At 33.3% G+C, this 26,736-nt stretch overlaps 1 protein-coding gene across 1 annotated transcript in view; it reads left to right on the top strand.

Moving 5' to 3' along the window:
• Nucleotides 1-26,736, top strand: part of LOC129222550 (uncharacterized) — a 59,970-nt gene that overhangs the window by 16,345 nt on the left and 16,889 nt on the right. The window contains exons 2-5 of the mRNA XM_054857064.1: nucleotides 19,662-19,846; nucleotides 24,420-24,526; nucleotides 25,167-25,244; nucleotides 26,151-26,207. Of these exons, the coding sequence (XP_054713039.1) occupies nucleotides 19,691-19,846; nucleotides 24,420-24,526; nucleotides 25,167-25,244; nucleotides 26,151-26,207 (398 nt within the window). The 5' untranslated portion in view covers nucleotides 19,662-19,690. The remainder of the gene's footprint in view (nucleotides 1-19,661; nucleotides 19,847-24,419; nucleotides 24,527-25,166; nucleotides 25,245-26,150; nucleotides 26,208-26,736) is intronic.

The following is a 26,736-nucleotide window of genomic DNA, read 5'->3' as shown; positions in this document are numbered from 1 at the left end:
GCATACATCAACACAGAGCGGGGCGCCGTCTAGCGGCCAAAGCTCCCGCGACATCCCCCCGACGAAGTTCGGAAAAAGGGATTTAAAGATCTAAACGTTCTGGTGGTTTGACAACCCTACCAGAACGAGTTTGTTTATGGGTAATAGTCTTTGGTGTAGGACAGTCCTGAATTGGAGGAGTCTCTGGGAACACAGTTTCTAGCGCCTCTGGTGCAGCCTCGGGAACATTGATTGTTTCCTCGGTCTCTTCTGGTTCGGGCATCGGAATTAGGTGTTGGCGATTTCGACAAATTTCACCTCTGGGAGTCAGGACGTTGTAGGACCTTGGTGTCTTTGCCGGAGAAGCAATGATTCCCGCTGTTTTGGAGTCTGGAATCCAAACTTTCTCACCTGTGCTTAGAGGACGCAATTCATAAGCAGCATGTTTTCGATCAAAGGCCGCTTTTTCTTTTTCTTTACGAGAAATGTCTTTTTGTAAATGTTCTTTCCCGTTTGGCCATTTTGGACGTAATTGTTTAGGGTGAACTGGAAGTCGAGTTCGGAGAGATCGTCCCATACATAGTTGAGCAGGGCTATATCCCGTTAGCCCCGATGTGTTACGATAGGTTAGTAGAGCAATGTTGAAATCTGAAGACTTTTCCAGTAAGTTTTTCATCGTCTGTACCATTCGCTCTGCTTCGCCGTTTGCCTGCGGATAGCGGGAACTACTTGTTTCATGCTTAAAGCCGTAGTCAGCAGCAAATGATTTAAATTCTGATGATGAATACTGTGGACCGTTGTCGCTAATCACAAGGTCAGGTATGCCATATCTGGCGAATATGGGTTTTATACTGTCTATCGTTGCTGAAGAAGTCAAGCATGGTAATTCACAAACTTCTGGGTATCTTGAGTAATAGTCTGTGACTAATAGAAAGTGTTTACCTCTAACTTCAAAAAGATCTGTAGATACCTTCTCCCAAGGACGAGTTGGAGGAGTAGATGGAATTAAAGGTTCTTTATTTTGAATTCTTGTTTTGACACAGATCGGACAGCAAGTTACCATTTCTTTTATTTGTTGAGAGATACCTGGCCACCATACCGACTCCTTAGCTCTGGATCTACATTTGTTTATGCCTAAGTGTCCGTCATGGATTCGGCGTAATATATCTTTCTGTAATTTTTTTGGAATTACCAGCCTAGGACCTTTTAGTAGTAGTCCGTCAGAAAAAGTCAGTTCGTCTTTACTCTTCCAGTATGGACCCGCTTCAAATGGCATGTTGCCGTGTTCTGGCCACCCTTCTTGGCAAAACTTGATAACCAGACATAAAGAGCTATCCTTCAGAAGTTCTTCTTTTATTTCTTGTAATTTCTCAGAAGAAGCAGGGATGGTTTTTACGATATAATTAACATAGGCCTGTACTTCCCTGTCCGACAGCTCATCGTGATTCGTTTTATGTGTTTCAGGCGATCTTGATAATGTATCGGCAGTTGCAATTAAGTCACCTGGAACGTAAATTATATTGTAATCAAAACGCATCAATCTGATTCTGAAATGTTGAATACGCGGTGGTAGGTCTTCGATGTTCACCTTACCTAAAAGAGGGACTAGAGGCTTATGATCAGTCTCTAACGTGAATTGAAGTCCTAGCAAGTATTGTTGAAATCGTTCTGCTGCCCAGGTCGCAGCTAAAGCTTCCTTTTCGATTTGCGAATAACGCTTTTCTGTGTCACTTAAAGGTCTTGAAGCGTACGAAACTGCTCTTAACTCGTCATTGGGTTGTTTTTGGAGCAAGACACAGCCTAAACCAAAGGATGAAGCATCAGCCGGTAAAGTAGTTTCATATTCTGGATGATATTTTGCTAAGCAGACTGGCGAAATAATTAATTTTTTTATTTCTTCCATTGCTTCTGATTGAGGAGTATCCCATTGAAATTCCACATTTTTATTTAAGAGTGACCTTAAAGGTTCTGTTAATGATGATAAATGAGGGATGAATCTAGCAACGTGATTTACCGTTCCTAGAATTCTTCGAACACCGGATATGTCACTTGGAGCACTAAGAGTCTTTATTGCACTAACTTTCGCAGGATCGGGTCGAATACCATCTTTATCGATGACGTGCCCAAGAAATTTTACACTAGTGCATGAAAATACACATTTAGATAGATTAAGAGTGACTCCAGATTTGGATAATTTTATTAAAACTTTTTCCAGCCTTTTGTCGTGTTCTTTTTGATTTCTGCCAAAAACTAGCGTATCGTCGGTTTGATTGACCACTCCTGGTAGCCTTTCTAAGATTCTTTGCATGCGGTGTTGAAAATGTTCGGGAGCCGATGTAATACGAAACGGAAGACGTGTGAAACAAAATCTTCCGAATGGTGTTATGAATGTAGTAAGATCTTGGCATTCTTCTGCCAGGGGAATTTGAAAAAACCCAGAGTTCGCGTCAAGTTTAGAAAATCTTTTAGCTTCTCCGAGTAGTCCTAATGACTCTTCCACAGTTGGCATTATGGTTTTTCCACGGGCTACGTATTTATTGAGTTTAGTGAAATCGACGCAGATTCTAACTTCTCCGGTTGGTTTGATAACTGGAACTAAAGCTGCACACCATTTCGTCGGACGAGTTATTCTACGAATTACCCCCATTTTCTCGAGCCTATCGAGTTCGAGTTTCACTTGTTTTCTTAAAGGCAATGGTACTCTGCGGGCAACATTAACACTAGATAGAGTAGCATCTGAATCTAAAACTATATGATAAGTTTCCTTCATTTTACCCAGTCCGCTGAACAATTCCGGAAATTTTGATTTATAAGGTTCCTTTTCGTTGCAAGACTTTCCTACTGAACTGGCTATCTTGATAATGCCTAAAGCTTCTATAGCAGGCCAACCCAACAAGGGCTCAGAAACTGAATCAACTACAAAAAGTGTTTGTTCAGAATCTTCGTTTTCGAACTTTAAGTTTGCACAAAATTTCCCTAGAACTTTTAGTCGTGAGCCATCAGGCCCTTTCAAGATTTCATGGGCTTTACTTAGCGTTTTTGGAATCCCTGGTGTTTCTGGACCTACAATTGAAACTTCTGCACCAGAATCTACTTTAAACTTTACTGAATAGTCATCATATAATATCTGAACATGGAGAGAATTTCGATTTTTACTAATTATACCCCCAACTGAATATTCCGCATGTTCTGTTCTGTCACATTCGGCAACAGAATCAATTTTTGGACGGGCTTTATAATTATTTAGCTTTTTCCGGCAAACTTTTGAAAAATGTCCTTTCTTATTGCACGAATGGCAGATAGAATTACTAGCTGGGCACATTTTCCTAGCGTGTGAAGAACCGCCACAATAGCCACAAGTTTTGTTTTCAACTTTCTGTTTAGAATTTTCAAATTTATTTCATTTCGATTTATTTACCCATTGCTTATTATTTACATATTGCTGTTTCTTTACAAAATCAATATTAGATGACTTAACATTCAATTGAGCGAGATCATGTTGTTGAGCTTTCACAGTTTCTTTTTGGCGCGCTTTTTCTATGGCGACCTCAAGAGTTAGATTTGCATCTAATTGCAAGGTTTCGGATAAACTTTTATCATCTAATCCAACCACAAAACAATCTCTGATTAATCTCGTTTTCGAATTACCAAAGTTGTAATGAGCTGCCAAAGAATATAAAGCAGTTGCAAATTGATCAACAGTTTCGTTCTCATATTGATACCGTAAATTAAATTTAGCACTTTCATATACCTCATTATATCGAATTACGAAATGAGAATCAAATTTTTCTTTTACGGTTGTATATTTATCTTGATCACCAACTGGGAGGTTGAACGATGCAAGTATTTTACGAGCTTCCCGCCCCATTGTATACAACAGCATGCGAACTTGAGAGATCTCAGATTTTTCACTAAGTCCCGATGCATACCGAAAGTCCTCAAACTCTTGAATCCATTCGGGCCATTCAGCCGAATTTTGGAAATTAAATGGTGACGGAGCTCTGATTGGAATACTATTGTTGGAATTTACTTCCATTGTGATGCAATCGAAAACAAAACTAGTACTTACATTCGATGTCTTCTATTATAGAAACAAAAACTTATTTTCTTTTACTTGAATAGACTCCTGACACCATGTCGAGCGGTTTGAAGGCGAGGGTGTTTCGTATTTCATTGAAGACTAATGATGTAAGCACATAGATGTTTTTATTACTGGACGGAGTTACAGCAACAGACAAGTACGCGGAAGCGCGAAAACAGAACAACAGAATAGCCACGCACTCAGATAGCCTTAGCATACATCAACACAGAGCGGGGCGCCGTCTAGCGGCCAAAGCTCCCACGACACCATTCCTTTTCTTAAATTTGTCAAAGATGGCCTAATTACGTATTTCGGGCTTTAATGTCGAAAAAAATTCTAGGGAGAGAAGGGAACCAGATCCCCTTTCGTAACAAAACGTGACATGCAATTGAATATTTACAACTTCATTTTCGGAAAATTCCTCTGGAGAATCTTTGAACCCCCTGACCTTATAATTGAAGAAATTTAATCCCCTCTCAGAGACTAAGTCCCTCTTCCCCTGTAAGGTCTAAAAATGTAGAATTTTATATCCAATTTTCGAAATTTTTCCCGTGGGAGAAACCCCAGACCCCCTGCAGTTGGGTTTGTCCCTACATCAGAGTCCTTATCCCCCCCTCCCCCTCTACAAGGTCAATCAAAGGAAAAAATTTCAGTTCAGAACAAATATATTATCAAACAAGTCTTTAATAGATGTTGCGGAAAAAAAAAATGAGGATTTTCGGTTTGACAAAGAGTAAAGTTAAACAAAAAGCTCAAGACACATTAAATTTTACATTAAAATGTAACTACAGTTTTGATACTTCCAGGACAAAAGAAAAAAGTAAAAAGCTTGTTTTTGAGCACATAATTTTCAAACATTTTCTGGTAGAGGGCCCCTTTACCCCACCCTCAGGGGGGCCCCTTTCAAGTACCTAGCCGACCACCTCAGAAGGAGCCAGTCCGGGCCTGGTGTTAGTTGAAAACAAAATAATGTCCATGGTACAAAGATCAATCCTCTCTGCAAAATAACGTTTCAATGCTTCTATGGTTTGAGAACCCCCCCCCCTCCTTTTTTTTCATCTTATATAATGTAAGCATGATTTTATTGAATGCAATAATAGCCCTTTAATTATCTTCCAAAAAATTGTGAGTAACATTGTTATGATTTGCACAAATTGCAATGACATTCCTTCAAGAAATATGAATAGTTAAATTTAAAAAATAAAAGTTTTTCATCCGATGGGCCAACACTATTGTTTTGTAATTACAATCCCTTTTCGAAGGGCAGTTTCACCAGAAAGTAATTATTTTAAGTATTTGATAAAACTGTCTGTTTGATGAATTAGGTAATGTTATTCAGTTATTTTTATTAAATTTTGAATAATAGGTAACAAAATAAAAAGGGTTGTTTATTTGGCAATGAGAACATTGTTAAATCCTTAATAACCATAAGAATTTGTTGAATACTAATTTGTTAAATGTTAATAAGAATGAATTTATAATTAATACTTTCAAGACCACTGCTATTTAATATTTGTTGAAATGTTCTACTTAACATTGCTAAAGCAGTTAAGAATATTTTGTCTTCTAAAAAGTGTTTTAATGTTGAGAACATGTAGGGTGAAACTGAATAGTTTAAATAATGTTTTTCGGAAGTAACAAATATTTTTTTTTATTTCTGTGTAATTTTTAATTGGAAGTTTGCCATTCTTCCTTAATTTTGATTAAGCAATACCTTGATTGTATTAACTAAGTTATGCTTTCACAATACATTAAAATCTAAATTTTGTTTTAAATTCTTATTTAGCTTTTATTTTTAACTTGGTTAATTTTTAGTATATACTTGCATACTTTTTTATTGCAACTTAGAAAAAGTAAAAATTAGGTTATAAACTCTAACAAAGCATTTATTGGGTGCAGGATCATAGTTTCAGTTTTAGTTACTTAATTCAATTTCTTAACTCCAGATATGCTACATAAATACAAAAGGCTGTCCATAAATGATGTCACTTTTTTTTTCTCAACATATTTGGTCCCCTCTCCAGTTCATACTTCTTCTTTATCAGCACAACAGCCTAGTGCAGGCCAATGCTTACTCCGTCTGCTTCCTCCAAGCGGTACGACACATTGCCAGGTTTCTCCACCTGTTCACTCCCAAAATTTCTAGGTCCTTCTAAACACTATCCAGCCACCTTGTTGCTGGTCTTCCCCTTCTCCTTGTACCCTCAATCTTCGAAAAAGTTAGTTTTTTAACCGGGTCCAGATCTGCACGCCTAAAGACGTGCCCCAGCCATCTGATTCTGTTGGCTTTAATTACTCTGATGTTGGGTTGTCTGTATTTATGGTATACTTCAAAGTTATATAAACTTCTCCAAGCATCATTTTCCTTTACTGCTCCGAAAATTGACCGAAGGATCTGTCTTTCAAATACAAATACAAAAGTGACGACCAGCAACAGGCTCTGGGCCCAGCTAGACTGGTCCTAGTCAATTTACAATCCCCAGTGAAGATCAATGGCCCTCTTAAAACTGTCTACTCCTTTGCTCTTTACCACCTCTTCCGGTAAGCTGTTCCAAGGTTCCACTACCCTGCTAAAATAATAATTTTTCCTAATATCCATGTTAGCCTGAGATTTAAATAACTTAAAACAATGACTCCTTGTCCTGTTTTCAGTGCTAAACTTTAGCCCCGTAACATCTTTCGTTTTAATAAATTTAAACAGCTGAATCACGTCCCCTCGGTCTCTTCTTTGCGCAAGACTGTACATTTCAATTTGCTCAAGACTGTTCAAAAATGAGAAGTCTATTTTCCTCTGTTTTATTAATTGCCCATGTCTCACTATTGTATAAAATGATCGGTCTTATAAGGGTTTTGTATAGGTTTATTTTTGTATTAATGGAAAGAAGCTTAGAATTTAATTGGCTCTTTAAGCCAAAGTAGCATCTATTTGCCATCAAAATTCGATTTCCAATTTCAACTTTAAACTCATTCTTACTGGTAATAAGCGCACCCAAGTATTTCCAGTGTCATACTACATTACAAAAATACCTTTATTTCAAACCATGATATGCGAGGACTCTTCTTGTATGCTACCCCCCTCCTTTCCCCTTGTCAAATATTCAGAATTAAAGTTCATTTTTTCTCTCAAAGCATGACATCATTTGTAGACAACCCATAAGGGATAAAATGAAAGTAAAGAATAAAAATTCTACCAATGCAAAAAATTTAGAGGCATATAGGAGGCTACAAGCACAAAATAGACAGCATTATCACACACACCAAGGACAATTTATTCCTAATTGTGTGTCATAGACAATTCAAATAAAAGCATATTCTGAAATTTCAGGGAATATGTATTATGTAAAATAATATGATACTTTGAAACGAAGTAAAATTGTGCGAATACATTTTTAGTTTATCATTATTTATCTGCCTATTTGCAATTGCTGTCCCAGCACACAAAAATTACCATTGAAAACAACAAAGATTTCATTTAAAATACTATACGTTTATTAACAAAATATGGCCCTATTAGGTACTATTAAAAACACAAGTAATACAATAATGTTTGCACAAAGCTAAACATTTTTAAGGAAAAATAAACATTTCTTCAAAATTCTTGATGCTATTATTATTGTTATACATTTTATTGAATTGTAAACAAGTATTATATTAACTGTTTTTTTTTTTTTTTTACTCTTTCATTGTTGATAACTTATAAATGAAAATTGAAAACCATAGGTAAATTATAAGACGAGTTTCACCAACTTGCCAATGGCAGAAGCTCACATATTGAGAAAGTCAACATGTGTACATAAAAAATAAAAGGAAGTTCATCTAATTAGTAGTAAAAGGTAATACAAAACAACAAATCAACAAAAGAAGCAATACTAAACAAAGTAATAAGTATGTCCACTGAAAAGCTACAGCATAGGAATTGATGGAGTGCAACACATCAAATCTCTCTGTTGTATAACAATTCGGTATTAAAACATGCAAAAAGAAACAACAATTCTTCAAGGCTTCTTCCACAAAATCGCACCTAATCAATCCTAAAACGGACATCAGAAAAAGAGAAAATACAGAAATTAGTTGCACATGAAATATGTATTTTTATCAAAATTATGCAAAAATACATTTTATTAGTAAGCAAACAAATATCTTTGCAAACAAAGAGGTTGTCTTGCAAAAAATAATATATAGCTTAATAATATTTACATATCTTTGAATTAGAGCTACAAATAAAACGAACTCTAGATATATTCAGTAAATTACCGCCCTATAGCCAAAGCAGAAATACATGAAATACACCGCCAGCTCAGTCATTTCCAGCCAAGGATTGCAGTTTCGTGCTTATTAGCACTCATCAGCCCGGCATAGGAAAGTGACTGAGTTGGAGATGAAAAACACCTTAAGGAAGTCCAGAGTACCAAACAAACTGGTAGCTAATATAGAATTAGCGCAGACCAGACGAGCGAGTCCTCGGCTGGAAATGACTGAGCTGGCGGTGTATTTCATGTAAACTCTAGGTAGTTCAAATTTTCGTTCAAGGTCTCTATTTTTGGATTATCAAGAATAGACTGGTGACACTTGTGAATATGCATACAAAAGCAAGTTTATCTAATGTAGTGGTAAGAGAAAATAAAACACCAAACCAAACAAAAGAAGCAGCTCTAAACAACTAATATGTGTCCACTGAAAAGCCACAACAGAAGAATTGATGGAGTACAACACACCAAATCTCACTGTCATGGAACCATTCTGTATAACACATGCAGAAGAAACAGCATTTCTTCAAGTCTTTTTCTGAGAAATTGCACCAACAGCACAGTCCTAAAACAAACATCAAGAAAAGAAAAAATGCAGTCACTAGTTGTTTAAAATACATATTTGTATTGAAATAATGTGCACATACATTTTATAAGTAAGCAAGAAAGTAAACCTGCATACAGAGAGACTCTTTTGCAAGAAACAATGGACAGCTTAATACATACATTTGTTGTAAATTAGAAGAACTACAAAAAAATCAAACTCTCGTTCAAGGTCCCTGAGTTTTGAGTTACCGAGTCAACTATACTACTTTAATATACTTACGAAGTGCTTATAGAAGGAATGTCATCTAATGCAGAGGTAAGTGAAAATATAATATCAAACCAAATAAAAGAAGCTGCTCTACATAACTACTATGTGTCCACTGAAAAGCCACAACAGAAGAATTGATGAAATACAACACACCAAATCTTACTGTCATGAAACCATTCGGTATTAACACATGCAGAAGAAACAGCATTTCTTCAAGTCTTCTTCTGAGAAATTGCACCAACAGCAAGTGATTGCGAAGCACGGTCCTAAAACAATCGGGAAAAGAAAAAATGTTGTCATTTAGTTGTATGAAATACATATTTGTATCGAAATTATATACATATCCATTTTATTAGGAAGCAAGCAAACATTCGTGCACACAGATAATCATGCCAAAAAACTATAAATACAGTAGTCTCGAAAATCCGAGGTAATTGGGGCTAACGCTACCTCGGATTACTGAAAACTTGGATTATCCAGAAATATTTTCAGATCAAAATTTCAGACTTTTTGAAGTCGTAAGGAGCACTTTTACTTCCTTATGTAAAGAGGAAGCATGGTATTAATAAATATTATCACTAAAATTTCAGAATAAATTTCTCTTTTAATTACCTTTAAACAAATTTCGAAAAAAAAGAAAAGAAAATTCTGTGCATGTATTTATGTACGCAAACGTGTATGTTACCAAGCCTGCATTTTGAGTTCCCGAATCCATTTCTATGAGTTTTGTAATAACGTCTTTATCTCTGTGCTTGTATATCTGTAGCATGAGACATTATCAGTCACTTGTAAGGTTTAAGTTTTTGAATTTAAGACTTGTGCAGCGTCAAGTTGTGAATCTTCTTTTTTTTAATAGTCCTATCGGGTGTTCCTAAAGGCATGTTTATACGTTCTTTGTGGTTAATCAATGTCAATTTTACGTATCAAGTTATGATTTCCAAATCATCTCTCAATCCATATTTAGCAGTCAATGAATATTTCGTGGCAGTTCTCTTTTCAAACTGTTTACTCATATAGAATACTTTTTACAAATAATTCTAAGCATACAAGCATTTGAATGCACACAGAATCAACAAGCAGAAATCGATAAAAATGACTCTGGCTTCTCAAATCCACAATATCAAAGATGCTAAAAAAAGTGTGGCAATCCTAAACTTCCAACTCATAGAATATTTACATTTTATGTATCATGTTGGATGTTTTTCTCACAGCTTTCTCAAATTCCTCATCTTTTTGTGACGATGAAAGTAAATATTCCAAATGGAATAAACAGAATGGCATTAACATCACAGTACAAATGGTATCTTTCACCGATTCAGAGTGCAATTTGATGAAATTCGTGAGAGTCCTTCGCAGATTAATTTCAGTGCATGGTTCTGACAATCTGCATGAGTTTTAGTGGCATGACCCAATATGGATTCAATTAACGTGTAAGGGTTGCATGTTTCTCGAGTTCATTTAGCATTATTACTAAGACATTTAGCAAAACAGAAGAAAAAGAAACAGATGTAAATTAAGCAAACAGAATTTCATGAACTGATTCAGTATTTTCATAATTCATAAGCAAGTAAACCCTGAATAACACTTTTCATAATGCATAAGTAAAGAAAACCACTTACTGCTATACAAATAAACTTCCAACTTCTTAGAATATTCTGTTTTGCTTCCTCCAGAAGAACAGAAAAGAAGAAATCTTTTGCCTTTTGCACATAGACACATTCATTCAATTTAATTACATAAAAACACTAATATTTACCACTACATAATGTACATTTTCATATACACATGCCCAGAATGCAACAACGTGCTTCGTTCTTCGTTTCATACAGCAAACATACATAATTTCGAACCTTCGACCGAAATCACGCCAAGTTACAAACCTTCAGTTCAAATTTGGTGCTTGGCGAGAAGGCATTTTAACCACTTCCTTTTATCCCACAGGCTACCCATTTTCACCTGCGTGGGGTAAAATGGGTATAGAAAACATATAATCATAAACACTCCTCTCAAAAATGAATTTGTATCAAATTATGTGTGAAAATCATTTAATTCTACTCTCAACATATGTAATGTATTACATAAAACAAAAAAAAAAAAAAAAAAATAGAAACAAAATATTTTGACAAAAATAGCTGAGTCAAAATCCAAAAGTAGGCTATTTTATACCCATTTTACCGCACCTGACCCTATTTCTTCGCGCCGGGGTGTCTTGTGAATGGGGGCTCAGTTTGTTTTCTAACTGTGAAGTCTTGTTTCCAGCATTTTGCTGGAAGTGTGTATTATGTGCTTGCCCTGTGTTCTTGCATATTGTGATGTGAAAACGTGTGCGACTGTTGAGTTTAGTGTTAATTGATATTTGCATAATTGCTATGGTTAATTTAGCAGTTGCTACGGATATTTCTTGTACATAGTTGCAAATAAATCTCTTGTGTTTTCTCTAGAACTGTGTCGTCACTAAAGATTTTCTTGAAGTGGCTGGAATCGTAACGATATTATATGAATGTGAATTAAGTAATAAATTTTATATGAGTTGTGTTATTAGATCTCACTTCCCCTATACATTTTAATTAATTCATAAGAATATTTTTTTTGGGGTGGGATAACAAAAATATATTACGCAATGTAGTTAGGCAGTGTTGGGAGCTTTGAGGCCATGTTGACTTGATCAGTAAGGAGTCGGACTTGTAGTTGAAGGGCTCCGGGTTCCATGCCAGCCAATCGAAGATCCTTAACGATGACTGGGGCATGTTAAATATGTTGTGGTCACAAAGTCGTCCAAGTGAATCAAATATTTCCGAGGTTGTTGGACCAGGGATTGCTCGACTTCTGGTATGGATCAAAAATCAGCCACCCCTTCCAACAGGTTTAACCAATTAAAATCGTGGTTGGTACAAGGGACTCTGAAGCAGGGACGGATTTAAGGGAGGGCAAGCAGGGCTACTGCCCTAGGGCCTCCACAACAAAGGGACCCCCACAATAAAATTTTTACAAATATCCTAACTTTCACCAGTCAGCAAATGTTACGTTTTTTTCTCCCAGGCATTTTTTTTTTTTTTTTTTTTTGTATTTCTACAAAGAATGCTTGCACAAAAATAATATTATCGATATATCAGAAAGCCCTGATTGCAAGTATCCATTTACTATCAATTTTTTATTTGATCGAGCATTTTAGTGGCAATATATATATTTTTTTCTTCATTTAATTTGTAATTTGTACCCATGAGTTAAAGAAAAATAAAGTAAGTAAAAAAAATTTGAAAAATGGTTTGCTTTGCAGGACATCCTTACAACTTCTCGCTTCCTGAGCTCAAATATTTAAAAATTATTTGACGAAATGACTTGAATGGAAATTTTTTAACGAAAATGGCTATTGAAGGCATTAATTTTCTCCTGCTTCCCCCGTTTTTTTTTTTTTTTTTGACATTTTTTAAAGAATTCTGAATTCATCATTAAAAATCTGTTATAATTTTCTATTGATTGCATGGGAGCATTTTTTTAACCAAAGAAAGGATTTAGCCCTTTAAGTTGGTGAAACCCCTATAATATATCAAAGTATCGGATATTTTCGAAAATATGATGATCTTTATGAACACTGATTAGGGGCTTCCACTCCTTCGTTGCCCCGGGGCCTCCATACTTCCAAATCCGGCCCAGCTCTGAAGTGCGAAGAAAGTTGGGGTTTTTTTTTTGGGGGGGGGGGGGATATCCAAAACTGGATTTGAACAATATAGGTTATTTTAACTGTCCACAAGTGTCTGAAACTAAAAATATGCTAAAGAGATCTAATTTGTGTATTCCATTTTGCTGCAATTTTTCTAATGCATTTGAATATTTATAATATGTAGGATTATTTGATAAAATTTGTCTTTAAAGTGTTCATTAAAAAAGTATTTTATTGAGAAAAGTTGAAAATAACTTTATTCTGTAAAAACTATTTTATGCAAGAGTTAATAGTGTTACAAAGAGAAAAGTGCAACAATAGGTACCAAAGTAAAAACATAACTTTTGCCAGTTTCAGACGCAAGCGTTTTGGACAAAGTTAAAAACCATGGTTTTTATTATAATTTCCAAAACTTTGCCGACCTTGATTGATAGTAGACTAGATTGATCTCTAACTTGAGTAAATGTTTACTACTTATACCGTCACATTTTGGAAGAAAGTGTTTTTACACTATTTCTTACTCATATGCAATTGTTTTAAAATTTGCCTCTGACCTTTTTTTTGGTTTAATTTTCACATTTTCCCCCCATTAAATTTCAGTTATAAACAGATACATGATTTGAAAATTATGTCTAGTTAGGAAATGTAAAACTAGTGAAGAGTTAAGTTACCTTTTTCAATACCAAAATCTATTTGGCACCCCAGTGCACAAAATTTCTTTCAGCAGTCTGCGACGCAGATTAAAAAAACCCCAAAATAGTCCGCATGACAGGGCTCGAGAATTATACTGCACGACATGTCCGGGACATGTAAAAATTGCGATTGGGTATGAATTTTTTACATGCCCGGGGCATATAAAAATTCAGATTGGACATGAATTTTTTACTCGGCATGTAATTATAATTTTTTAATGTTGTATTGGTAATTTTAATGACTTATTATGTGCTATTTATTTATTTTTTATATTTTATATTGAAATAATTCTTCACTCATATATAAAGCTGCTAAATTAATTTTTTGATTAATACTATATGCGGCAAATTCAAACATTTCTATACAATTAAAAAAACTGGGCACGTAAAAATTTTATTCAGGCATGTATTCTGTAGACAAACATGTCTGGCAGGGCATGTAAAATTTTAAAGATTTTTCTAGCCCTGCTGCATGATGAATTTGGATTAGATTAATCGTAAAATATGAATCAATTTTAAAATGGGAATGGAAAATGGGCGACTTCGACTCCTGGATTTTGAAACACCCGACTCCTACTCCCAATTTTTTTTATTTTTTTTAATTGTATTTTTTCAATTCCCTCTCTTCTTTCAGGCGAAGGGGGAAAACCTCTAAACAGAAATTGAAATATTAATTATTTTTTATGAAAATTTCGCATTTTGTTTTTTATTGTAAACCCAAGACTCATACAACGTTAGAAATTCCATTTAAAAATCAAATTTTCCAATAGTTATGAGTTTAAAAGTGAGATGACTTAAATATCCCTTTAAAAAAATTGAAAAGGATTAGCTGTAATTTGCTCCCCCCTCCCCCTTTAATGTTTAACAGATAGATATTGATCAAATTGTGTGCTTTCAATTTTTGAAAGCTGTAACTTGAGAGAAAAAAAGCTTTTTTTCAAAGTCCAAGTTCTTGAGAGGGGATGGTTTGGCCCGCGTGACACCCATCTGGTAGGCGACACCCAAAGTTAATTTCAGAGTTTATAAAAAATATAAATACTTTAATTCTGAAAATTTTCATGAATATATTTTAAATTGTATTTTATCAATAAAATTTCAACAAAAATAGGGCACATATATGTCAGGAGCTAATTTTACACAAAATGCCGCAATATACAAATTTGTACGCATATAGCTTTTACTATGCCTATATTTCTTCTTCGCTAAATTTTTAATTTAAATATTATTGGCTGCTTTAGAATTAACCTTAATATGAAGATTTTAAGATGAACTGCAATTATTGAGTGTTGTAATTAGGGTTTCCAATCCCGTGCCAAATTCAGCCCCGCAGGATTTCGGGATTGTAAAGTGCCAATCCCAATTTATTCTTCAAAAAATTAAATTTTTATGATAAAGAGAAAAAGTTGTATTTTTTATGATGGACTGCTTTTATGACTTGAATTAGTAGTCTTCTTGAATTCCATACAGCAATTGTAAAGTACTACAAAGTCAGGTCCTTTTTTCTCAATCATTGTTTGGTAAGCAAAAGTATGCCACTCGTATGGGATGGTAAAGGATTTTTACTCTAAAAGTAATACGCTTGATGAAAACACGTGCTGTGGCTCCACTGCTATTGGTTTTACTAAAATTAAATATATTAATTTTGGACAGTTAGAAAAAGATCCGCATTAACTTCATCACCTTCTGAAATGGATTTTTTTTTCCTGTTGCGAATATTTTCTAAGATATTTTAATGAAGCATTTTACGCAAGACAACATGATTCTATCGTTTTTTGTATATTTTGGGCGAAGTCAACCAACTGAAGCATAACATTGACTCAGAAATGAGGGGTCCGGAGCAATTACCCTTGGAAATTTTTCGAAATTATTGTTCTATAAACGCAGTTTTAGACAATTTTTGGTGATGTTTGGGATACGAGAGATTCGGGGGCCCTCGCCGGAATTTTCTCAAAATTGAAGTTTTAAAAACACGATTGTAGGCCATGTTTGGGAACAAACAATTTTTTGATACTGAAACTCCAAAAAAATTGAATTTTGATGACTTTCAATGGTGTTGGGAAAAGGAGTTCAAAGGCTTCTTCCCCAAAATTTTTTGAAAGTGGGGGCCTAAACACAAATGCTTTACACCTTCTTTGGTGCTGTTAGAGAAGGTTCAGGGGATCTCTGGAATATTTTCAAAGTTGAAACCTTGAAAATAAAATCCTTTATCCTGAAAACGAAAGTAAAGACGATCTTTGATAGTGAGAAGAGGGTGCTTTTCCTGGATTATTGTAGGGGGAGCTCTCCTGGAAGTTTTTCGACATTGAAATTTAAAGTACATAGTAGCAGGCATTCATTGCTAGCATTGGGGAAAGAACGGGATTTAGCAAGGGTGCCCATATAGTGGAGGGAGCAAGTGGAGGCTCAAGCCCCTCCCCCCTAGAAATTAGAACTTATTTGCTTTCATTACTTTTTTCTTTGAAAAATATGTAAAAACATTTCTTCTCCAGCCGTTAATGAATAAGTTATTAAAAACATCAAATTTTAATAACTCTAATCTGCACTAAAATCAGTTTCCATGGGGAAACTATCTGAGCCCCCCCCCCCCCTTACAATTTTGCATATGGGCGCCCTTGGGATTTAGGTACTCCCCCTTGATGCTTTCCAACTCAAAATTTCAAAAACACTATTTTAGGCTACTTCTGATGAAGAGGGATAAGTCTTGAGAAATAGGGGGGGCAGGATTAAGGCTTGAGAGCAGAAATTTTCAATTTCTAGCCGAATAGTTTATTTGTTTGAAATAGGTTTGCGGCTTTAGTAAAAATCCTTTTAACATTTTGGACTAGTGTAATACTTTACACTGATACTTTAGCTCTATGTTTCCGCTCTTTTTTTGATATCATGTGCCTCTTGAATATCTTAATAAAGTTTTGTTTTACTTTTTTTTTCTTACATTCATTCTTACTTGCATTTACTTTTTTTTTTTTATACTTACATTTTTTCTTACACCTAGAACTTCTGTTGTGATTATTCATTACAATATTTTAAATCACTCTCTTTGTATTTCAGCTTTTTTTTTTCTATTTAAAAGTTCGTTTGATTGCCCATGTAAGGTTATATATTAATATAGAATCTGGATGTTCCTCAATAATATTTTAAGATTGCATTTAGGAAAAGAAAATAAAAAAGATTCTTTTTCTTCACTTATATTGTATTTGCTTATTTATCATCTCTTCTTCATTTTTAAGAATGCAAAAGTTTTTCTTGTTTTTATCATTAAAATGAAATTGGAGGGACGACTTTTAAAAAATGCGGGAGAGGGGACATAACAGTGATCTATTAGAGGAGGTCTTCTGCTGCTGCAGGAGTTTTGTGTAAAACCAGAAAATTTTCTTGGGGATCTAAAGCGTCTTTCCTAACCTCGACATAATGTATATATAAACCTGAAATGTCTGTCCTTCCATCACAAATCACGGATAAAATAAAAAGTAATTTCCATTGATCTTCTCAATACGATATAACCTTAGCATTTGTACAATCTCATTTTGAATATTCAGTTGAGTACATTCTCTCTCTTTGAAGCATCTGCTAAAGGCTTGGGTTTTGTGCATTTCTTCTCTGCAAACCCTCATTAGCTGCATGAGGTTTCCTTCACCATTGCCATGTCTTCATGGCTAATCCTTCTCTTGTGAGCAGACCCGTCATTTGGGGCCTCCTTGTTTTGAGAAAATAATGTATTTACATATAAGAAGGCGTGGTTCTTGATTTTTTTTTGGTATAATTTACATTGAGCATATATTCCCTTTGCCCCCTCTCCATAAGAATTCGAGATAACGGAACTGCTTTAGAAGTAGTTTAGACTTCTGATTATAATTAGTAGCGGTTCAGCAGCGATTCTTTGCTTCTAAGTTTTTATTGTGAACAGTTTCTTTCCTTTTATGCTAGTGAAGTTCATTTTGTTTTAATTACATAATAATTAAACACTTCATAACTGCATTTCACATCATAATTTACGTGTTGTGTAACTGTGCATTATCATCCTTTTTGGAATTAAAACAGTAATAAGATCCCTAAAATAATGGATTTTATCTTAACAAATTTCAACTTTTGTGGAGGTCCAACTGTCAATTATTCAGGGGTTCCGGACCCCTCGGACCCCCCCCCCCCCCCCCCAGGGTCGCGACGCCTATGTATTTGCTCAAGAAATGTATATTTCAGGTAAAAATGATGTCTGTTGGATATGAGTTTTGCTGTATCCAATTTAATTTGTATTGATAATACCTTTGTTGCTTCAATAACGTTGTTCAGTGTATCAGTGAATTTGATTCATTACAGCAAAGGGTGAATATTGCTTGATTTCACCATTTCACCAAGTCGCTGTTTCAGTAAAAGTGTTTGGATAACTTCACTAATTTTACCTCTCACTTTGAAGAGGAATTCAAAAACATGAGCAGAGCTTACCTTACTGCACTACCATGAGAATCATCCCATGTTTCGTACAAGTTTCTGTCATCCCTTTTAAAGTCGTGCAGAATACATGAATAATGTCATATTTTTCATTCTTCTTCTTTGGAGTGCACTTTTTGCAACTTTTAGGTTTTGAGTGCATTACTAAAGCTTACAGAAGTGCTCCAACACTGCATTCAGGCTACTCAGCGGGTTTAAGAGTATGTAATACACTTTCTCTTTTTAATACACATTTTTAAGCGTACTTTACTGGATATTAAATTTTAGTGATGGTTTTTGCAAATGCTTATAAGTTTTACGCATTTTCTCAATTGCTGAACGTGTGAAAATTGAAACCTCGAACGAGAATACCAATTCATTCTCAGCAAAATATTCTTTATTTTTATTGTGTTCTGAAATGGTAAATTCATTGTTGGTCATATGAGACAAACAGTTTTACTTGCTCTTCTGTAGATATACGAGGAAGAAAATTCAAACTTCAGATGATGCTTGTGAAAATAATCGTTTTATGAGCGGCAAAAGCTGGAAAACACTTGAATGGGAAAAAAAATGCGTGATAGGGATCCCGCCGGATCATTTCCGCTAAATATCCTGAGGGATTTGGGATTGGATCAGTAATCTAGTTGTAATCAAGAAATTATTTACACTTATTTTGTTTCATACTTTTTAGTGAAAACCAAGCTTATAGAAATGGTCTTAATAAAGAAAAAAAACCAGATTTTTTCATCAGATCTTTTGGACGCACCAGACCTTATTTGAATTTGCCGATCACCCTCAAAAGTTTCCACCTCAGCTACGGCCCTTGACTTACTAAATTGTTACGTTCCTTTTACTATTTTATAACTGAGATCAAACGAAACACTATATTTCTATTTTTATTTGAAAGTGATTACTTGAAAATGTTAGGCAACAAAACCGTTTGCTGACAGTTGCTATTAGTTAAGTAAAAAAGCAAGCAAACTGAGGGACGGCTACAAAAAATTCGGTAAGCACTCAAGCTAGCTGATTGCCATAATGGCAGTTATTTTCTCATTAGTAGCTTTTTATACATGTTTTGTTGCTTAACATTTCAATTGATAGTCAGTTTTTAAAAAATGCAAGGAGAATCAGTGAATATGAAAGAAAAAAAGAAGCCTGGAGTTGGAGTCGGCATGCTTTCTAACGACTCTGACTCCGACATCCCAAAATCAGTCCGACTCTTTGACTCTGACTCCACAGCCCTGGTTTATGTAAGTCAGAGATTTTGGAGAGTACATGCATTTTACCTCAAAATTTATTGTGAATTTTGAGTTAACATTAGTTAGAAAAACATAGTAGAAGAAATGTCATTGTTCCAAATTAATTCATCACTCAGAGCAAACTTAGAAAGTACATGGTTATGAAAAATACAAAAAGAAAATTATTCAAGGGCTGATTGTCAAAGAAGCATGTCTGCAAAAATAGCTATTTTGTATGAAGGTTTGTATGTGCATTTTAAAACTACATATTGTTTGTATACATGTGCCAAAAACATGGAGTAGTATGAATTAAATCTTGAAAATAGTAAATTTGTTCTTTCTTTGGAATTAAAATTTACTTGATCAACAAGTGCATAAAGTGAACAAATGGTACAAAAAAAAAAAAAAAGATTTTAAAATGTGACAATGTCAGTCACCTGTTTTTTTTTTTTTTTTTTTTTTTAATTGTTGATAATTTTGTTTATATCTTATTTTAATTTTAAAACGTCTGCAATTTCTTCTAGTTTCATTTGATAATCTATTTATTTAAAAAATGGCAATGGTTGACTCATCTACATCACTGTTACTGAATGAAGACCTAATTTCTCTTCCATTGCACCTTGAAAAAGCAACTTTAGCGTCTGTTCTAGGAGTGTGTGCACACGATTCATCTAAAACTTTAGAATGTTCTTGGAATAATAAAGGGAAGGTTAGTCTTTTTGTTATCAAGTCTTTCAGTCACTTTTAATTTAAATGTATTTTTTCAGTTGCATTTCCAAGGAAATATACTTTTAGTGTATCAGCTATCATATGAGACAATAATTGACCACTCAACCTGTTTCATGACAGGAGGTTTTAAAGAACTTCGTACAAAATTTGGTTTAGTCATACATTGAATTTCAGTCAAGGGTATGTATAATACCCTTGTACAAATACATGTAAGATTTAAAAGAAAAAACTTTGGCTTGCAAGCCACAGATAATTGATTCATTTATAATTTAGCTAATAGTTTTATTGCTTTACAAATCATATAAATTGATGGGTAAGTTTTCTAATTGATAGCTACTCTTTACATTTCTTACAGTTATGCAGCACCCCATGTATTTTAATAGCTATTGAAAATTTACAATCACAAATTTTCCAGACAATCTATAAGAAGTTCTGAATCTGTTTGAGGCTTTAAATCTACATGAGACTTTGGAGGATTCCTTTTTACTCTTTTGTTCATTTAAAAACATGAAACAAAAATTTTGTTCATTTAAAAACAAAGCTTGAAGCATTTTTTGTTTCAATAATTATTTTCCGCTTTTTTGTATTGTCTGTTGAACATTTTACATTCAACACACATCAAGGATCTAATCGCTTTGATCAGAAATTATGTCTAATGGTTTCAGCTTAGGCAGAAATACATTTACTTTTAGTCTTTGTGTTAAAAAAAATGGCCGACAGTTGGGAAATTTGCCAAAACACCGTTCTAGTATTCTCATTGAAAGTATACTAATCCGTACCGCAGGGGTGGCATTTCAGCATTTCATTTGGGGAGTTGAGTTTCTTAAACATGAATTACCACAGTGGGGTACCAAACACTCATAAGCTAACAGGAAGTGGTCATGAAATCGGTTTAATATAAATAAAAATTAGTGTTTAAAAACAATTAAAATTTTGATTCATTTTCTAATAAGTTATCATACAAAAAATCTCGATACTAAGCTTTTTATATCTTTTGGAAAAGTTTTAATGCATGATTTTTGGAATTCGGAAGAGCAGGGAATTGTGTTACTAATCTATCAGTGCCCAGTGTCATGCCGTTTTGCCAGTAGAGCTAAATAGAAAAGTTTTTTTACCCATTGTGCTTCGAAAATAATTCTCTAACCTCCTGAGACATAAAAAAAAATCTTTCTCTACTTGCTGAGCTGATTGGAATAGTTAAAAAAAAAATTGAAGTAACTTAGTTATGCATGAAAACACTTTTTATTTCTTGCTTTTCAAAATCACCCAGGCAAATTCAAAAATTGTGAGGGGCTTAATTTTTCCTCATTGAATAATCTAGTCTCCTCAACTTCAATGAGATATCATCTGCCTCCAGCTCTGTTATTCACTATTCCAGACTGATGAGTTCATAACAAGGACGAAAGTGCAATCTCTGGATGTGAGAACTGGTCCGTCAGTATATTGCTTGTAATTTTTCTTGCCTCATGCTAAAAATTTTACTTGTAATTGAAACATTTTATTTTATGTTTTCAAAATCCAATCCAGATAATATAGAGCCAAATATACAGAAAAATAATTATCATCAAATCTTGTGCTTATTTCAATTGAAACTGAATCTACTACTTCATACAAAATATTAAAAAATATTATAAATTTTTATAATATTTTTATTATATATTAATCCCCCCCCCCCCCCCCCCGCCTTCTTAAATTTGGTTCGGAGGAAAAATTATTTTGAAAAGTTTCACGATTGATTGAAATATACATTTGTGTAAAATCTATTTTCAGTTTCAATTGTAAATTGAATTATGGTAGTATGATGCACAGATCAATTGTAGATTGAACTGTGGCTTGAATAGTTCAAAAATTAAGCATAGCGGTTTGAAGATGTTTTGATAGAGTAAAGCATTTTTCAAAAACTTTCCTCAATGCAAACAAATTGAACAAAAATTCAAATGAAGTCATACATGCTGAAGGGCATGAGCTTTTTCACCATTGAAAGAATTGTTTTGCAATAATTCTTGCAGTCTTCAAATCACTGCTTTGAAGTTATACAGAATTTTTTTTATGGTTTTAACTCTTGAAGACCATCTTGTGTCACTCCGAGATTGCATAATTATAGAGCCCCATAAATGGTATTTGTTGATATGTTTTTTGTTTATTCAATAATCACATGCATTTTTAAGAGGTTTCTATGAAAGCATATAACGCATTGAGCAGCTGAAGCATGTTTCTAGTAGAAGAAAGCAATGAACGCTCCTTAAATAAATATACACTTAAAAAATGAGTGTGAAAGTGAATGTGAAATATCAAGGAATTTTCTTGTGAAAACCATGCAGCCACACCACTTTACACAAGAATCTCATATTGAACATATGTTACACTGGGCACACAAGTATGAAATATTTAGCCTTTATCAGGAAATGTTTTCTTTAGTTAAAATCAACATGGTTCTCTATCATTTTTTTTATGTTCTAAAAAGGGCGGAAAATAGTTCATAAATTTCTAAGTCATCATCCAAATAACGAAAAACACTTTCTAGTCTGGGAATGTGTCGAGTTTCATCAAATAGTTACTGAGAACCAGCGAGATTTTTTTAAATGATACATTGATTTCCGAATTACATATAAATAATTTCATCCATTTTATATCATTCTGCTCAAAAAATTTGGGGATGCGACCGCCCGCTCTAGACCCCTCTATTTGCTGCCCCTGCTGTACCATGATATAGTATAGCATTTAAAAAAATTTTCAAATTGCTTTTTCTCAATTATCTCCTTGTGTTGTGATTCTAATTTTCTGCAAAAATTTTTGAGCATGGGCATGGTTTGGTACCTATCAGGTTAAGTACTAACTGTGCCAGGCTCGCCAACTGAGACTTAACAGCACCAAATAAAATGAAAACAATAATTTAACTTAAAATAAGTCGCGCTTCTTTTGTTGCATTGAAAATTCATTGCTGATGAGAGTTATTCAATGTAATAAATGGTATTGGATGAAGTACAGCCTTTAAATTTAACTTTCTTTAGATTTTTTTAAAAACAATTATTCCAATCATTCTAACCATCACACATTGTTCAAGCAAATATCTGGGGTAGAGTTTTTTATGGGCTTTAAAATTAAATTTCAAAAATTTGGAATTAAAAAAGAAAAACTCATTTTATAGCATTGTCATTCAATTCTGAAACATGTGCAAAATTTGAAGTCAGTATCTAGTCACAAGATTTTGCCCTAACATATATACACCTAACTGAATTCATAAAAACATGGTAAAAATCCATGCTAGTAACACCAAAGTTTCCTGTAAATCAACAAAATAAAAAGTTTTAACTAAAAATTTATTATGAAAGTTATTATCAATTCTCTTGACATAGAATTGATGTCATTGCATAATATCTGTACCTCAAGGCCAGACTAATGTAAGCAAAAATGGCGATTTTAAGATTGTTGCTGCATGGTATGTGGGATCTTATTCTGTGTTGAGCCATAACAAGATAATTCTATATAAACAAAACAACTAAAACGATATCCATTATAATTATTTACTAGTGTTATAGGAGCACAAGTCCCATCCTTTGTATACACAAGGCAGATTTTTTTTACTCTCTGCCAAAGTAGGGATAGTGGGATTTATGTTAGCCAGGTTTTGAGGTACAGATGTTTGACTTCTGTTTCAAAATGCTGCTGATGCTTCTGATGATCTTCATGGATCTAAAATAGTCGCCTGGTGCCTAATTTATTGTTTTTTTTTTAACTGTTTGTTTGTAAAAATGAAATGTGAGAGAGAGATAATAACCAGCTATTAAAGTATATATGTTAACTGAGAGGATAAATTTTTATTCTTTTTTCTTTTTTTCAAGTATTATAATTTCCTTTTTTAAAATGAACTTATTGGGTAAATTATGTCTTTAAATTCAATCAAAAAAAAGAAAAAGAATGATCCTTTTTTAGTTGTAAATATGATTATAATGTTGACATTGTACAAGCCATAGCTGCCATGTTATTGACATTTTAAACATTTATAGTGTTTTTAATTGAAAACTGAATAATTTTTTCATTTAAATAAAGAAGAATAATGAACCAAACGTGCCTAAAGCTCTAGAAAGTGTGGCAAATTATTTATTTCGAGTGTCTATGACTAAAATACTCCCCTATGTGGAGAATTACCGATATAATTATTTTGACATGGATTACTAAACATGACTTGCACCAAGGATGTCAATGCTTACTAAAAACGCTCATATTGAAACACACATTCAAAATTTTAAAAACATACCAAATTGTCATTTGCACTGAATAAATATCGAGGAATTACTTGCAAGAGGAATACAATAATCTAGTTTCCAGGGACATTTCATATACTTTTAATGTGTTAAAACAATGCCTTGCATAAATATTTTCTATCTTTATCCAAAACTAGGAATAATTTATGATTTCTAATTATAATTGGAAACTATGGAATAGATATCTGATGTATCTGATTTTGTCAAATATGCAATTTTCATTTTGAATTAATTCAATAATGAAGCTCTCTCTCTCTTTCTTTTTTCTATTTATTTTTACATTAATAGGTACGCGTGCTTTATGAAGAAACAGAAAACCACTTAAATGAAAGCATGGAAGTAGATTCTGAAAGCATGGACAAGTGTGAACCATCGCTTAAAGTTATAGTGGAAAAGTGAGTGTTTAAAGATTTTTTTTAAATGTAATTTTGGTTTTATAAGCAGCAAACTCCTATTAAATTCATATTTTGAAGTGTTATAAATTTCGATTTCTTTCAAGACAATTTTGTGTTTCTTATATTTATTCAAACCTCCACAAGATAGATATCTTAACATCTAGTACCTGTTTAATTTACGGTTCTGGCAACATGAATGCTACTCATCTCCCCTCCTGCTCGAAACTTGACCCAACTGATCAAAAACTAAAATTACTTAGAAAGCTTTATTGGTCTGCACGATCTGTCAGGGACTCCCTGAAATGACTTTCTCTTTATTTCTGCTACAATTGTGAAATCCTCTAATTTACAGATTTCTTTTTGATTTTAAATTGTTACTTTTGTTGTATGTTCAATTGTTTATTGTAATTATTTTCCTATTTTTGGCTGCCTTTTAAATGGATTAATATCTTTCTGAATAAAGCCATATATAACAACATATTTATTTGTTTATTAATTTATTTATTTTCATTTAATTGTAGTATTGTCAACCTTACTTTTGTACTTTACTGAAATATTGTTCTAAATTGAAATACCATTAAATAGCATACTTTAAGGAACATGGAATGCATTACTTTATTTACTTATTTATTATTTAAAGGTTCTCAAAGGAAGGATCAAACTATTTTAAATATATTCCAGATACAGAATTAGTTTCTTTGCTGAGACTTGCCTTAAGGTATATTTTACTAATCTTCTTAATCACTACATGTTAAATATTTGTTAAAATTGTGATTCTGTTCTCTTGTGCTTTGCCTACATGTAAAAAAAAAGATGCTTTGTGACTCCAGGATGTATATTGCTTTGCATTTTACTTCTTTGTTTGAAAAGAATGAAGTAATCTTTGGCTTCAAAAAATTTAATTTGATCAAAATGCTCGGAAATTTATTTAAAAGATGTAAGTAAAGGTTTCCATTAAGAAACCTGAAAACCAAAAATGTGAAGCAGGGTAGGAATGGTCCTACAGTGAATCATTAACACAAGGAATGTAATTGGAAGTATTTTACACAGTTTGTCATTAAGAGTGAGAGGGCAGCGTTCTGTAGGAGTGAGTTTAATGATGAGTTTACGAAATGAAGTTAGTTGCAACATTGTTTGTTTCAGTTTCATGCCAGTGACACCATCTCTTGAAAATCCTTTAAAACTTATTTGTACACCAGATATGTTATTATGAATGATTTTTATGATAAGTGAAGGCTGTATTGAAAATTAGTGATGATCTTACACCATAAGAAAATAAACTTACAGTGTCGTCACAAAAAAGTTCCTGAATTTAGCTAGTGGAGCTTACAAGAATTCTAACGAAAGAAAAAAAAGAATAGATTAAAAAAGAAAGTAAAGATGCTGAAAACTTGAAGAAATTAGGCTAAGAAATTTGTTAATGTCTTGTTTATTTTTGTTCAATTTTGAAAGTGGTAAAACAAGAAAAATTTCCAATGAACTTTGCAGCATAAGAACTAATAAGAGACAAATGGCAGTTATATAGTTTACTTACTAAGAAGATTACAATGTTAGTGAAAAATTAATGCTTCAAGAAGTTCATTTTCTTTAAAATTGTAAGTTTCCAATTTCTTCCCCCCAACAGGTGTAAAACCACAGTTTCTGAGAAGGAAAGCTGTACAAAAAATGCTGATACTGTTTTGTATCCTTTGTTTTTAAATAGTTTTACATTGTGCCTTTTTTCATGTGTCCATTTTTTATTTCACAAATTTGGTTACTTCAATTTAATTTATAAATGTGTCATAAGATGAATTATGATAGTAATTTTGTAAAATATAATTTTAATAATAAAGATTGAATGTAAATACTCTCATCTTCTGTAATTAATTTGTCGGTAAGGACATCTCTTGTTTGAAGCTGATAAATATTTTTATACTGCTTGATTTGAAAATATTGAAGGATGAGTTTCCAATGTGTTGAAGGATGTTATGTATTGTGCATGTGTATATACTGTGTTTTTTTTTTTTCTCCTTTTCAAATTTGTGTGTTGAGTATGTTATGCATTCTCAAATTTGTAGTAAAAAAAGTCCATATGTTTTTTTTATTGATATAAAACTTTATTTCAAACTAATAATAATAATAAATAAATAAAAACAGCTTTATCATAAAAATTGTTTTTCTCACAAAAATCGTTTGTTACTTTTTCATTTCAGATGATTGAATTTCAGAAA

Source organism: Uloborus diversus, chromosome 1, assembly GCF_026930045.1.
Source record: "Uloborus diversus isolate 005 chromosome 1, Udiv.v.3.1, whole genome shotgun sequence".
NCBI lineage: Eukaryota > Metazoa > Arthropoda > Arachnida > Araneae > Uloboridae > Uloborus > Uloborus diversus.
Note: the sequence above shows the minus strand (reverse complement) of the source record. Positions and strands in the feature narration are given on the sequence as shown.